At 43.4% G+C, this 15770-nt stretch overlaps 1 protein-coding gene across 1 annotated transcript; it reads left to right on the top strand.

Moving 5' to 3' along the window:
• Positions 1–386: 386 nt before the first annotated feature.
• On the top strand, positions 387–12508 carry wnt16 (wingless-type MMTV integration site family, member 16). The gene is made up of 4 exons (XM_083757482.1): positions 387–839; positions 1025–1251; positions 8290–8582; positions 10751–12508. The coding sequence occupies exons 1-4, from the start codon at positions 748–750 to the stop codon at positions 11213–11215; spliced, it is 1077 nt and encodes a 358-aa protein (XP_083613608.1). The 5' UTR covers positions 387–747; the 3' UTR covers positions 11216–12508.
• Positions 12509–15770: the final 3262 nt, after the last annotated feature.

The following is a 15770-nucleotide window of genomic DNA, read 5'->3' as shown; positions in this document are numbered from 1 at the left end:
GGCTTGCGCATCTGCCTTGATTAGCCCTAATTTTGGAGTGCAATTATCTCACCACTCAAGTCACCATTCACAATAGGTGGTTTAAATATCCTAGCCTATTATTTTCTCAATAAACAACCAGGCTGCTTTGTCCTGTGAATATATGCAGAATGTCATTCTGCATGTGTAGTCAAAATACTCTGGGTCAAACCCTGAAAAGTGTTTCCTTGCGTCGTGCCCGTGCGGCCGTTAACACTTCAGCACTTGCCGTAGTAGAACTTTCCCACCCCAGCTGCATTTCATTTGTTGATGCTTTTGCACAGTTTGCGTTCTGACCATTTCTCTCCATCGTGCGCTTCTTGTCCAATTAGCGACTGGTCTGGGACTGACGTCTGCTGAATATCATTTCAAGGCTGATCCAATGGGAGCCCGGGTGGGAGCGCGCCGCGGCAGAGACGTCTCGACTTGGTGCTGCTTCTCCCCAGACCCAGTCCGACATATAAACTAGTCTGGAGCCTCAGACACGAATCACCGCTAGAAACTGATCATGCGTATCACTTCAGTTCTCATGCGCGATGACAGCTATTGGGGGTTTGCCACCATGTCCTCCCTCAATGCGTAAAGTCGCTGTCATTCGTGGCGCATCAGTCTGGTGTGGGCGCACTGAGGATTAATTGACTGGTTTAGCATGAGAGAGCCGCCCAGGGACCAGGCTGTCCATGGACATACACAGTGCACGGCCAGTCGGCTTCTATAGATGAAGAGGCAATGGAGAAGAAGCACTGTGGAGTAAATCAGATCTGCGTTCTGTTTCTCCTACCCTTCTCCCTCTATCCCCTCTGCTGCCAAGCCAGCTGGATGTAAGTATGAACCATGTGGGTATTTATCTCGTCAGTGCAGGGTGATATTATTATTGGCAAAGCAGCCCATCATGCAGGCGCACGTATACCGCGCGCTCTGCGTTAATACGTAACCCAATTACGCACATTGGAGCCTAGGAGCATTGGGTAATTATGTCCTGGGTTTTGATGTGTCTCATCATCAGGTGGTTGGGAATAGCGTCCGTGGGGGTACCGGAGAAACTAGGCTGCGCAAATCTCCCGCTGACCTACAAGCAGAAGGACCTGTGCAAGAGGAAGCCGTTCCTGCTGGCCAGCCTCAAGGACGGAGCGCGTCTGGGCATCGCCGAGTGCCAGACGCAGTTCAAGCACGAACGCTGGAACTGCTCGACCACCAAGGGACATTCTGTTTTCGGCTACGAGCTAACCAGCGGTAAGACTATGTGGCTTAATTGCCTTAATTCACTTAATTAACTGTACAAATCCCGACGTTAAATATAGGGTAGTTACTAGTGCGTATATATATTTTTTGCTTTAAGTGTGTGTGTGTGTGTGTGTGTGTGTGTGTGTGTGTGTGTGTGTGTGTGTGTGTGTGTGTGTGTGTGTGTTACGCGCACGCGCGAGAAAAGGTTAAAGCTCTAGTCTAGCCTATATTCTGATAGTAGTGTTTGCAGGGGCCTCCCTGTCTCCCCATTTTCAGGTAGGTTGTCAATTTCATCAATCAGGAAAGAGTATCCATTTATCAGCTTCAATTTTATAGTGTGCCAGTTCCAATTTTGTCTGCTCAAATTTAGGTCATCCTTTCATCATTTCCAAAAATGAGTTCTCTGACCAGCAAATGTTTACTACAGAGCTGGACAGACATGCAAGCTGAGCTGACACTGCTACTGAACAATCAAAATAATTTAGAGCTATGTAACACTTATTTAACAAAATAAACTCACTTATTGCAACTTTAACTCTCAGTGTACAAATGTAACCAAACAGACCTTTAATGGTTCATTTTATAGTTACAAATGGATGAATGAATTAAGACTAAGAATTTGAGAAAAACACATTTTGTTTCTAATAAATGTTTGTTTCTGTACAAATATAAATAAATATCAAGCTGTTACACATTTACCCATTTCAGCTGAAATCATGCATTTAGGCTATAACTGTGTGACTGTTTCAATTGTCTAAGGCAAGAAAAGAAATGCAGGTGTTGAGAGATATGGACGATCTTTTTGATCAGCCACTTGAACCAGCAGCCCAGCATATAGAGAACACATCTGTGGAAAACATCTGCTCTGGTTTATCCGTTTCAACAGCATTTTATCCACGGTCAAGTGTCCTTTGAACAGAGAAACCTCTGCACCCTGTCGGCCGTAAAACAGCGGGATTATACTAATTTTGAGACCTCAAGTCAACATGTAACATAAGACATGGTTTCTTTATTCTAGCGAGCCTGTTCAAGGCCCAAGGTTCTGCGAGTTTGGCTCCCAGAATCTCAGTCCGCATGGTCTATCCCTTAAAAAAAATATTTTTTGTCTGACGTGGAGATTACTCTTGCTTTCGCCTCACTGATCCGCTGCCTCACATTCCATCAGTCAGCATCCGTTATTTCACTCGAAATTATAAACGCAATAATATGCATGTTATTATCGAGAAAGTTAAATACTTCACACTCTTTACCATGGTTTTTAGTTAGTTAGGACATGTTTAACTTTGCTAAGAGGATTGAGAATGTGTCCCATGACTGCAGATGTGCCTTTTAAGTTCTCTAAAAGCTAGACTTTATTCTAATTGAATCATAGGATTTTATTTAATTAGGCTATAGTTCCAGCTTCCAGGTGACTTATCCTCTTAGTCTGGATGAGTACATTTCTTATACTCTTGCTGGTGGGACAGTGTCGTCTTGAATGTGTTCAAATCTTTGCCACAGGACCACTTGCGAATTCTAATCTGATATAATTGTCACAAATGCTCCCGTGGACAATGTGCACACACATTGCACTTCTGTATAGTGCTTCATAATTTCAGACCATTTGACGTTGGTCGCTATAGGAGCAATTAAACTTAATACACATATTTTGTCTCAAGAGAGACGTTTGACTGCAATGTCTAGCTTCGTTTTAATGCTTTGCTTTCACTTAAATGAAAAGTGAAAAGGCCAAATCTCAAATGTTTCCAGAAGTATCATCTAAGCCAGGCTATGCATGTGCTGTGCTTTTCCACCAGCATTCTAATAATGTCCCAGACAATTTCTAACAATACAAAACATTTCAAACATGTCAACTCATCAGAGCACCCTTAAATCCCAGCAGCTCAGTAGGCCACTGTGCCCAGATTTGTTGCGGCATAATCCTTGTATGTTAGTATTTTCAGACTCTTCGCCAACTATTTGTTTGTTTGTTTTTGGCAAAATGCCCCTTTAACTCTGAGGTGTAATTGCTGTTCTCTAAGCTGTCTCTGGTGGGACTAGTACACCGCAAAGTTATTATGTTAAGCACTTTCCACCTGGTGTCCCTAGGCATGCCAATAGAGAAATGTCAAAAAGTTCACGTAAAAAAAAAAATACAACCAAAAAGATTAAAACAAATTGTCAATATATCAGCTATTTTCTCAATGTGTGGTTAATTTAACTCACATAATAACACAAGATTTTTTATGGAGCCAGCGCTTGTCCATCAGCACTCCACCTCAAACACTGTGATGTGTAACCCAATGCCTCTCACCTTATCTGGGCTAGGTCCCTTTCCCATGGGACCTGGGGTCTACTCTGCCTCTCACCTCACGGCATCCCTGAGTGGGGTGGGGTGGGGTGTGTGTGTGTGTGTGTGTGTGCTTGCGCGTGCGTGAGTAAATTGATTAATGCTCAGATATTACAGTGCAGACGTGCAGCAGGGTGACATGAATTTGTGGTATAATTGTTCAACCATAACCCTGTCTGCTCGGAATGCGGGAGCCAGCCAAATGTTTTAAATGAATAAAGATCCTTTTCAAAGTCTCCAAACAGAAGCCAGGATTCGTATGCGGAAAACATGAAACCTCTGCCAGTCTACTTAACCACTTTCAACCTGGAATGCCTATTTTTGGACATTATCAGTGTGACATTTTGCAAAACATTTAAAAGAAAATGTAAAAACATTAAACATTTTCCAAATCGGATGTACATGCTATTTTCGTTATCCTTGAATATCCTTAAGGGTTTTTTCATATTGATTGAATACTTTATTAACAGTTTGCAATTTGTATAGAGGTACGGTTTACAATGATTGTTCAAAGGATGGCTTGTCAATTAATGTTACTTCCCTGGGATGGTTGGATGTGGTGGATGTACGTGGTTCACGCAGTCGTGGAAAAAGTACTCACATCTTTTACTTTCAGTGATTTCACTTAATTCAAATATCATGCACTTCTTTTTTGTTTTGTTGTGATAATCCTCCCTACTATAGAGTGTGCTGACCATATAAGGAGTTCCTCCCTGTCCCCAGTTAACCCCTGGGGTAAAAAAACCCTGTAGGTTTCGTTTTTGGCTAGGTGGCCCAGTCGTCATCCAATCAGGATAGAGAGGGGCCTTCTGCCAATCATGATCGAGCAGGGGCGGACCTTGGTGTGCGTGCTGTTGGCCTGTTGCGTGTCCCCCCCCCTGTAGTGTGTGCATGCATGTGCACATCTTGTTACCGGGGCGGACTGTTTTTTCTTTCTCCAAATCACCCAAATCACTGAATGCTAAAAGTATCAATACTGCAATATAGAAATGAATTCAAAATGTACTTGAGTAAAAGTACAAAACTATTGGCATTAAAAAGTACTCATTATGCAGATTGTCTCATTTCTAGTTTTCAAAATGTATACAAATCTTTTGAAAAAAGCAGTTCGGCTATGTATGAAATATAGGGCTGAAGTGGCTAATGTATGTTTTCTAATAATAATCCAAATAATCCAAGTAACTAAAGTCATAAAATAAACAGTAGTGGAGAAAAAGTAAAATGATACTCAATAAAGAACAAATACCTCAACATTGTACTTAATGGGACATTTCAAAGCTAGAAGAAACTGCAGTCACTCAACATTAATCGTATTTGTAGTAGATAACAGTAGCGCAATTTGAAATTTGCACCCTATGGCCAGACATATAGTGAAGTCTGTGTGTTTGACTAGGGTTTGACTGTATTGCTGAATCCCTACAATGCCCATAATGCTTTAGTGTACTTCCCCTCCTTGTGGAGAGGGGGGAGGCTGCATGGAGCCAAAAACCCATGGCTGCGTTCGAATTGCTAGGGTTGTTCCCTACTCCCTGCTGTCTCCCCATACGGGGATCCAGACTCAGTGGACTCTAATAGTGATGATTTCGGACAATACTCCCTGTATGGGGAGCACCGAGTCTGACGTCAATATCGGTAGAGGGCGCTATAGGTCCGCGAGTTCATGTACTTTTTAGTTGCATTGTAATCCCCATAGGGTTTTTCTTTTTCAGATCGCCTCATATAAGAACAGTTTGAAAAATAAACAAATCATCCCGGCCGTTTCATTTCACTCATTTGGATATGAAGAATCAACTGACCAGGCCCAGGCCGTAGCGTAACGGTCTGGGCACCGGACTGGTAATCCAGTCGCAGTGTGCCGCGGGTTCGACTCCCGGACCCGACACGGCCTTTACTGCATGTCACCCCCCCATCTCTCTCCCGTTTCCTGTCAGCCTACTGTCTGTCCCTTCAAAAAATCAATAAAAGGCGTAAGCCGCAAAAAAATATCTTAAATAAAAAAAAATAAAAAAAAAGAATCAACTGACCAAGAAACCAGTCAAAACGCTGATGCTGAATTTTCGCTAGGAACAGACTGTATCAAATAAGTGACTGCAGGCTGTCACCTCCCTGACAAGGACAGTTTGTTAAATTATTTTTAAATTCATGGATGAATAAAGAAAGGGATGAATGAAAAAATAGGTTAAAGGACCACTTCACCACTTTTCAACCTATCTTCATATAATAGGTCCTCACTAATAATCATGATAAAATGGCACAAATTTTTTCAGGGCTGTGGGCAGTTTAGAAACCGTCTTCCAGTGACATTATCATTAGGCAGATTATTTTTTAAACAAGATTTTTTTACAAAAATGTTTAGATTTGTATTATCGTGAGAACGATGGCTTCCAATTTCACATTGCAACTTTTCAGGACTAGAAAGCCTGCAGTTTTTATTAGCTTGTATTCCCCATCGATGATGTCACTGGAAGACGGTTCACAGCCCTCCTATGAGACACAGACAGAGTAGAAAAAATTTGCAATTTCTTTTTCATGATTAATATAGGACCTATTATTATGAAGATAGGTTGAAAAGTGGTGAAGTGGTCCTTTAATGAAAATATGTTTGCAGGCATTTAGGCCTATGTCTATGATAATTTTTATTTTATTTTAAAATAACATAGGCCTATGATTATTATCAATAAATTAATATTATATCCATTATCCAGCAATATGTGCACCACCTTGACAATATGAAAACATCAGCAGCATGATTAACCACATGAACCCCCGCTAAGCCTGGGAGGGAGCATACGGCAAAAATAGCCGATCTATAAGCAAGTCTATAAGCAAGTCTGTGTTGTGAGCTTGTAGATCGGGTACTTTTGGTAAAGAATTACCGAAAGTAGCCGATCTACAATAAATTACTATCTAGGCCTACATAATGAAGTTTTATTATTTATCGCAATTCAATGAAATAATGTTAGATAACGTATTTTTTATGGCAGGAATTAATGAATATTAATAAAACATGTTCGTACCCTTTTACAGTCTATGGTCCGTACACAATGTGTCTCACGTTTGTGCTAAAGAATCTCGCAAATATATTCTACAGCAAGCAATTGATTCCTCTCCTAACGTCTTGCACTGGGCCTGGGTGATACAATGAATCAGATTAGTAATACTATTGCAAATTAATTGTTTTATTATAAATAAAATAAAACTATTGCAAATAAATGCACAGATCATTTGTCTCGAGATCTGTAGCTTCGAGATCCGGAACCCCAAAGTAGTGCACTATATGGGGCATAGGGAAATGAATTCCCTCATTTCAATAGAAGTCGCTCAGTTTTGAAGCACCTGGAAGAACCCACTACTTCCGCATTTGACTACCAACGTTTGGTGGTCATATGCATAAGTGCATACGAGACATGAAGGCCTCTCTTCGGGCCAGCCTGACGGACAGCAGCTGGGCCGATCGCCTCCCCTGGGTCATGCTGGGTCTTCGCTCCGCCCCCAAGGAGGACCTCCAGGCCTCATCCGCCGAGCTGGTCTACGGCCAGCCGCTGCGGGTCCCGGGGGAGTTTCTTCCAGAGGCCACAGCCCCCTGGTCGGCGGCCGCTCATCGGGCTGTGTCCAAGGGTGTGGCCGACGCCCTTATTCCGATCCCGACGCCCTTATTTCCGATCCTCACCACTGCCTCCCGCAGTCCTATGTCCCTAGGGACCTACCAGTGGCCAAATACGTGTTCATTAGGCACGATGCACATCGGACTCCGCTGCAGCCCCCCTTTGACGGGCCCTACCGGGTTCTGGAGCATGGTGCGAAGAACTTTGTGGTGGACATGGGAGGCAGGCCGGAGCTGGTTTCTATAGACCGTCTTAAACCTGCCCACTTGGAGGCTGATGTGCCGGTTAGGGTGGCCGTGCCGCCGCGTCGTGGGCGTCCCCCGATTTTGCCCCCAAAACCGGCAACGCCCCCTCCTCCTGAACTTGATCCCCCTCCCGCGAAGCGCAGCCGTTTTGGACGGTTAATCCGCCCCCCACCGCGTTGACAGTTCCCTTTGGGAATGCGATTGTTTTTTTTGGGTGTGGCTTTATGCTGTCTGTGCACCTTTATGTGGGTGAATTCTGGGGGGGCCTGTGTGGTCTAGAGACTATGAGAGACATTCACCCGAGGGGTATGGTGCCTTTAAGAGCACGGGGGAAAGATGGAGTACTTAGTGCTTCCGGTTCCGGGTTACGGTTGTTGTTGTTATTCTCACTACAGAGAGTCTGTATTGTATTTATGTGGAATCTACAGTAAACTACTCACGCAACTTGGGTTTCCTGTCTCGCTGTTTCTCCTCTCCACAGCTTAATGTTAAACCCCAGCTGCACAGGGTTTCCTCGTCATAAATCCATGGGTCAAGTTCAAGTTCTTTATTAATTTCCCCAGAGGGAAATTTGATTTGCAGCAGTTCATAGAGGTTTGAAACGAAAAAACTGTACAAAACAGCAACAGACATGTGACAACATAGCACAGGACAACATAGCATGAGCGCCTCTGTCCGCCTGCAGTTCACGCTCTCACCAGTAGGGCCGAGTGTTTCAACGTTGGAGAGCCTCCCTGGGGGCTTGCTTTTTGGTCATGAACATGGCGTCATGACTAAAATATCTAAAAAAAGGTGAAGTGGCCCTTTAAGTACAGTAGGCTACTTGAGCAAATGTACTACTATAGTTACTTTCCACCGCTGGGTGCAGGTACCAAGGAGACGGCGTTCATCTACGCGGTGATGGCGGCGGGCCTGGTGCATGCCGTGACGCGAGCCTGCAGCCAGGGGAACATGACGGAGTGCGGCTGCGACACCAGCCTGCAGGGCACCGGCTCCCCCACGGAGGGCTGGCACTGGGGGGGCTGCTCGGACCACACCCACTACGGAACGTGGTTCAGCCGCAAGTTCATAGACAACACCGCCAAGAACACGTCCTTCTCGTCCAGAGGCGGCTACGGCCTGCTGTCCATGAACCAGCACAACAGCGAGGCCGGGCGACAGGTGAGAGCACAGGCACTGCGTGTGTTTTCACAGATATATTTATACACACAGGCAATGTCAGACATCCCCGCACACATAATGTCACACAGAGCACGCACGCACAGAGAGAGAGAGAGTAAGGCAGGTGTCTGGATTCCTATCATGTGATAAGATAAGATAATATAAGAAACCTGCCTTGATCCTAGAGGGACATTTTGGCTTTCTATTCCTGGAAAGCTAGCACGCTATAATGGAAGCCAAAATCTGCCTAACGATGATGTCACTGGTGGGTTTCTGAAGTGTCCATAGCCTCATATAATATGAGACACAGACAGAGTAGAGGAAAAAAAGGCATGGACATTAGTGAGGACCAATTATATGAAGATAGGTTGAAAATGGGTGAAGTCTTTCTTTAATGGTTCAAAACTTGTGTTTCAAAAGTTTATTTTCTCTTCTGTGATTTTTTGGTAACTTATTTCAGCGTATTTCGGTAGAAGAGAATCTACATAAATGATAATATGAGCTGTGTTTTGACTTTATGGGGGTGTATTTGTAATATAGTTTCGGATTAATTCTCATATTAATTCCAATTGTTTCTTTCATTTTTGGATTATTCATTCTCCAAAAAAAAAAAAGTTTACAAACAAATGTTTTAATGTTTTACAAAGTCCTTCTTTTGGGTGAACTACTCCTTTAACAAACCAAGTTAAATAATATGAAATAGACTGTCCAGTTCAACTCCAACTAGTGAGCTTCCCGTCAGTCATCACATGCATGTTCAGTTAAGGTACAGATCAATGAAAGCAAGGCGATGCTTCGCGGCTGGAGCACGGAAACGCACTCGGGTCACGAGGTCTTTTCTCTGCCGAGTTTAGAAATAACACAGGTCCAGAAGTCCGTGCAGTGTCTAAAAGAGTTACTTCTACATGCACGGCGCTGGAAATGTGCTTGTCCTCTCACCCGAAAAAGAAAAGCCAGCAATACAAGTAGCAATGAGGACCTAAATAAAATGGGAGGATGAGTGACGGAATCAAAGTTGCAATAAGTCCAACTCATCTCATCCATATTGTGTAACTGGGAGAGGCATGGCAGTGTTATTTATGTGTCCTTGCCAATATTCGCTCAAAAGAATGTCCCTTGTACACACCCATAGCAATGACAGACAAATACTATTACAGGCACTGATCTTTAGACAGGCATACACACACATACACTCATACACACAGAGGTACTGTACACTTATTTTCAAATGCACACACACATATATATATGCACGCACGCTCGCTCGCTCGCTCGCTCACACTCACACACACACACACACACACACACACACACACACACACACACACACACACACACACACACACACACACTTATTCTTGAGTGCAGGACCACAAACACCTTGACACACACGCACACCTCTTCCGAGTACAAAGAAAGCAGTGTATGTTTACAGTCTTTTCCACTGTCCTCAAGCCGAGGTGGAAGGTTAAGAGGGCCGAACTTTAGAGGAGTGAGGGGGGAGCAAAATGGGGTCACCCAGAGACCACTCTCTGGCCATATGGGCTTGCGGTCATTCTCCCCCCCCTGGCTAAACTGTGTGAGGAATACAGGAACACTTGTTCCAGCAGTGTCCTGGGAGTCAGTGCGGAAGCCGGAAGGCCCTGGGGGTAAAGCCTGACTCCTGCTTCTACCCTGCTGCTGTGTAAAGACCAAAATGTAAACTATTACGGTAACAACATGAGGTCATGGCTCTATCGACGCTATAGCTTAAAGAGCCTATGTCACGCAAAAAAAGGATAGCAACCCGTTTCTGCTTAGGGAAATGCCTGGGGAGGTAGAGCAGTCTCCTGAGAACTTCCCGGTTGGATCCCTGGCCTTAAACAAGATGCTTGAACCCCACAACTTCTCACTGGGCCCTGCTTAGTAGCTACTCATAATAACTAATAACTAACTTTACATAGATAGAAATACCTTTATTTAATCCCCAGAAGAAATGCAGGTGTCATCCCGGCCTACAGCTACATACCGTATGTACAGTCACTGACTGACTGTCAGTCAGTCAACAGCAACAGCGTACGTACAGTACATCGAGCAATAAAGAGCACTACTCCATCTGTCAGCAGTATAAAACATGCAAATGTACAGTACAGGGCCACTGAACCTTTTCCCCCTCTCCTCATCCTAAGGCCATCGAGAAGACGATGTCCACCGACTGCCGGTGTCACGGCGTGTCGGGCTCCTGCGCCGTGAAGACCTGCTGGCGCACCATGGCCCCGTTCGAGCGCGTGGGCAACTACCTGAAGGAGCGCTACGAGGGCAGCGTGCAGGTGCTGGACCGCTCCAAGAGGAAGGCGAAGAGGAAGGAGAAGGAGCAGCGGCGCGTGCCCATCGAGAGGGCCGAGCTCATCTTCCTCAGCAAGTCGCCCAACTACTGCCTGGAGGACAAGCGCTGGGGCATCACCGGCACTCGGGGGCGCCGCTGCAGCCGCACGTCGCAGGGCCCCGACGGCTGCAACCTGCTGTGCTGCGGCCGCGGCTACAACACGCACGTGGTGCGGCACGTGGAACGCTGCGAGTGCAAGTTTGTGTGGTGCTGCTACGTGCGCTGCAGGCGCTGCGAGAGCATGAACGACATGCACACGTGTAAATAGGGAGCGAAAGGATTCGAGGAGGGCTCACGTGCGAGAGACGTCGGGCACGAGAATGCCTGCACACACATTCTGTGCATGCTTTCCAGACACATAGGTGTGTGCGGTGCAGCCCTATAGCTTTCTCCATCTCATACATGCAACAGCACACACAGTCACACACACACACACACACACACACACACACGCGTGCATACACAACCCTCCATGCCTCTTTGAGGAGTCGGACATCAGTATTTCTACACTTTGGAATGGACTGGGATGGATTGACACCAGGGATCGTGTTGTGAACGCTCCTCCTCGCCTCCAGCATTTCCAGGGGAGTTAAGTACAGTAAGATGCCGGACCAGAGCTTTGACCTTGAAAAAGTGCAGCAGATGATGGAGGCTTGTGATAGGGTTTCATGTGATCTGGAGAACACTGTCTGAGAGGAGTACAAAAGGGAAGCCAGATGGCCTGTACACCTGGACTGCATGCTAAGACTGATTTAATACGTAGGTGCTCGCCGGAAATAGTGGATCTACAAGCTCACGATTTAAGTCTGCAGATCTGCTGTTTTCGCTGTGTGCGACACCGGTGCCCAACAAACAACTGTAGGTCTCTTTCCACACATGATTAGGTCAATCAAAATGTGTCTTTAGATCGACTTGATGAGTAAATTAAATAACTAAATATTTTTTTTTCTTTTCTGATAACCACACATTTTTAGAAGGTTGGAATCATAACACCACATAAGCACAATTGTCTTGGCAATATTTGCTATTGGAAAATAAGAAGAATGCTGTGTAGCTTTTGGAATAAAGAAGTGATGATTTATACATCACCACCATTACATTTTCTTTTTAGATTTATTTTGGGAAGATTAGTTGTAAAACAATTGTTATAATATATAAGTCTATGATAATTCAGTGGAAATTCAGGGCAGGCTAAATTTACATGCAGATGAGACTATATAAAATGGAAGTAATATTTTTTATAAATGTTGTTTATATTTTTGAATATTAAATTATGCTATTAACAAATGTCTTTAATCTTTTCTTCTTGCAACACTTTACTGCTCCAGGACTTCTGTAATGTGAATATTCAAGTGAGAGTGGTTATATAAAAAAAAACATATTCAGATTGAATAGCCAGGTTTACAGAAGTTTGTTCTTCACTGGCTTTTTGTTTGTGCCCCAAATTTGACCATCTGTCATACTGTCTATCATGATGACCTAATACATTACCATTACACTACCTAAGTTGCGGCCGGATGTTGAGTCGTCTTTATACTGTCTTTTGTTATATTGTTATCCTATTTTTGTCAACCCTTACCTGTATCTTTGTTTCATCCTTACTGCTGTGCTGTTGTGACAACTGAATTTCTAATTTACAGTGTCTGTCTGCCTGCCTGCCTGCCTGCCTGCCTGTCTGTCTGTCTATCGAACTAACACTACCTATTTCCTAAGCCTGTAAACCTGTGATAATGTCTCTCTTTCCCACTTTTTGAGCTTGTGAAAAACATAATGAATGGGAAGTAGTCAGTGTTCCTTTGTTTGCACTCCTGGATAGAGACCCTGATAAATCCAAGCCATGTCCTAGACCTTGTTGGTTCCAAACCTGGGATATACATGTGGGAATGTGTGGCGGAAATGGAGCAGATTTCTTTACGGTGATGCACTGGCACAGCCTATGACATGCTTTTGGTCAGCTCATAACATTCCTCTTGCTGTACTGAAGAATTCTACCTCTTCATTCTCTTTCTGTCTGTCTGTCTCTCTTTCCCATCTCTTTCGCCCTCTCTCTTTTTGTCACTGTTTATGTAGGCCTACTCTTCTTGTTCTTAAATAAATGTCTTGCTTTTCTTCTCTATCTTACCAAGTTATACTATTGATCTAGTGCTCTCTTTCTTCCTTTCTCTCCCTCTAACCCCTGTTCTTACTCTAATCATGCTCCTCTGACTAAGAGCCTGTATATATGTGAGAAGTGGCGATGCTGTGTCAAATGCCAGGAGTGCTTCCTCTAAAAGAGACTTTTTTTTAAAACAGCTGAAGATGTTGATGCGTAAGTTCCTCTCGAGTTCCTCGATTAAGGTAATTTGTTAGAGTCGTTACACAGGGCAGAGCAGAGAATCAGAATCAGCTTTATTGTCACATCAGCTTTATTGTCACATCACAGGTTTACAAAGAAGTGGGTGAAATTCGTTTTTGTGCATCGTTCGCATCATTATTTTTGTAGAAGTAAGACAAGGAAGAAGAGGGGCAGTGAGAAGGGAGATCAAACAAGAAAAAATGAAATACTAAATATCTACATATTTACATGGTGCCTGAGATAAGATATAAAAGGTGCATAAGAATAGCAGCAGATGTATATACATAGTTAAGTCAAGGTGCTAGAAAAAAAACACGTCACTGCGTTAATTGTACATGGGATTAGGTGCAAAATGTCGGTGTGTGACGTCGACCACATAATCCACATAATGTAGACTGACACTGGTATAATCTGACCGTAAGTAGGTCCATGAGGAAAGCAAAGAAAAATAAAAATCCAGCAGACTACAGGAAAAGGTACAAATGCTGGTCAAATGTTAAACTCACTTTGCTCTGTACAGATATAAGACTGTGGTGTTCTGTACATACCGTATGAATCAATTTCACTCCGGGTCCCTGGCGCTGTACAGGGGTGAAAAGTTAGTATGTTCGAATTCCAATGGCCCCGGCTCATGAGCCCCTAAAGTATGGAAGAGTTTATAGATGCAAATGATTCAGAAATATTTGGGGTGAGGGCCCAAATTCCAAGCGGGTCCTCTGCTTGTGTTTACATTTAACATAGACACGGTTTGCGAAGCAAAAGAAGCCAATTTTCACGGTATGCATTCTGCTCCTCATCCTGGGTAAACAGCTTAAGTATAAATTACTGGTAAGTTTGTTCCCTTAACCACTTAAAGTTTAAGTGGTTAAAGTTTAAGTTTAAGTGGTTAAGGGCAGGCTGTATGGTTTAAGTCTTAAACCATACAGCCTGCCCTGGTATAGGCTATAAGTTATTGTGCAATGTAAATCAAATAGGAAATAGCCGATCTACAAGTTTACAATGTGTCCTAACAATGCAAAGCAATGCAAAGAGCTTGTAGAGCTGCTATTTTTTACAGAATGTTGGCCAATCTGATCATGCTGAAAGTTTGCCTTTATGACATGCCCAGAGAAGGGACGCTAGCATTCATGTGGATAGAATCTGTCACTGCACGCATGAGCTTGACTTCTTCTGACATGAAAGAGGGACAAGCATGAAGAGTACAGTAGAAGCGACAAATTGTTTCTGTAGTGGAGGTCCTGGCCTCACAAATGGTGATAAACATTGTGACTAAATCAATTTAGATCCATTTAGATCCAATGTTGAATATAAAGGCCCATGATTAAACTAAAAGCTGTGCGAGTATGGGAATGCTTAAGAAAACAATGCCTATTCTCTAGGTCTCCTACTGGGTTTGATGCTTTCCTGCAGTGCCAATAGAGGAGACGTTTATTTGCACCAATTGATTCAAATCATGACTCATGAATCAATCATGAGTACACTTGGAGAACAGAAAGGCCTGGCTCATAAATCACACAAGAACCTTGTGGGAACTTGGTGGTGACACTGACGTTCATGCAAGTAGGCCTATATCTTTCATTTATTCAAGAGTTAGCTGGAATTCTGGTGGTGGATCACTTCCATGTTTTGTTTAAGTACTATATGCCTTGGTTTCGCTCACTATGAATCCTTCAGTGCAATCAAGCATGAACCTATACACCAAAGCCAAGGCCTGACTGGGTTTTTATTTAGCAGCTGAGGCTTTCTCCATGTCTGTTCTCATCGCGTCCAAGCACTTTTCGGGGCTCGACAGGTCAGTTGGCGCGCCTTTAGAATTTGGCTTGAAAGAACCATGCCAATGCCAGTGACCCTTAACACATGGTTACATATCGTTGCTGTCAGGTGGAAACCTTGCATCTGAGTGTGTCAGACAAAAGTAGTGAAAATAGTAGATTGTGGTTTGTAAAACGGGTAATTTTAAAAGTTAAAGTAGTTAAGTATGCCTGACTGTGGGTTTTATAAATATTTAAGCAATGAAAGGTATTAACTAGAGCTTGTGATTGAATGACTACATAAAACCCATTGGAACAAATTTCCCGAAAAGTAATGGTTTTGGACTTACAAGGTTACTGCCAAAAGCTATCATACATTGTTAGTGTATAGTGCACCTCTTGAAATTTCATCAGCAGATACAATTTCAACATTGTAAACAAGGGACAGACTGTAAGGCAACGGACACAGCGGGTGTTTAACTGGAATTGGTTATCTGTGAAGAGGAAAATTATTCCATCTTCACATCTTAAAAAAAAAAGAAAGTTGAAATGTTTTGTTGTGTGGTGCCGATACAATACATCCTGCCATTTGCATGAAATAAAGCCGTAAGTAATACTTAGGGCTGTCACGATCATAAGGTTTACTTTCATTTGATTGTGTTTTCGGCATTGAGGATTGGAACATATATTTGTTTTTAAAAGAAAGAAAGAAAGAAAGAAAATAATATCGTATTTTA

This window comes from Protomyctophum parallelum (assembly GCF_964188405.1).
Source record: "Protomyctophum parallelum genome assembly, chromosome: 22".
NCBI classification, from domain to species: Eukaryota; Metazoa; Chordata; class Actinopteri; order Myctophiformes; family Myctophidae; genus Protomyctophum; species Protomyctophum parallelum.
The sequence above is the reverse complement of the archived record's forward strand: the minus strand, read 5'-3'. Positions and strand labels throughout refer to the sequence as shown.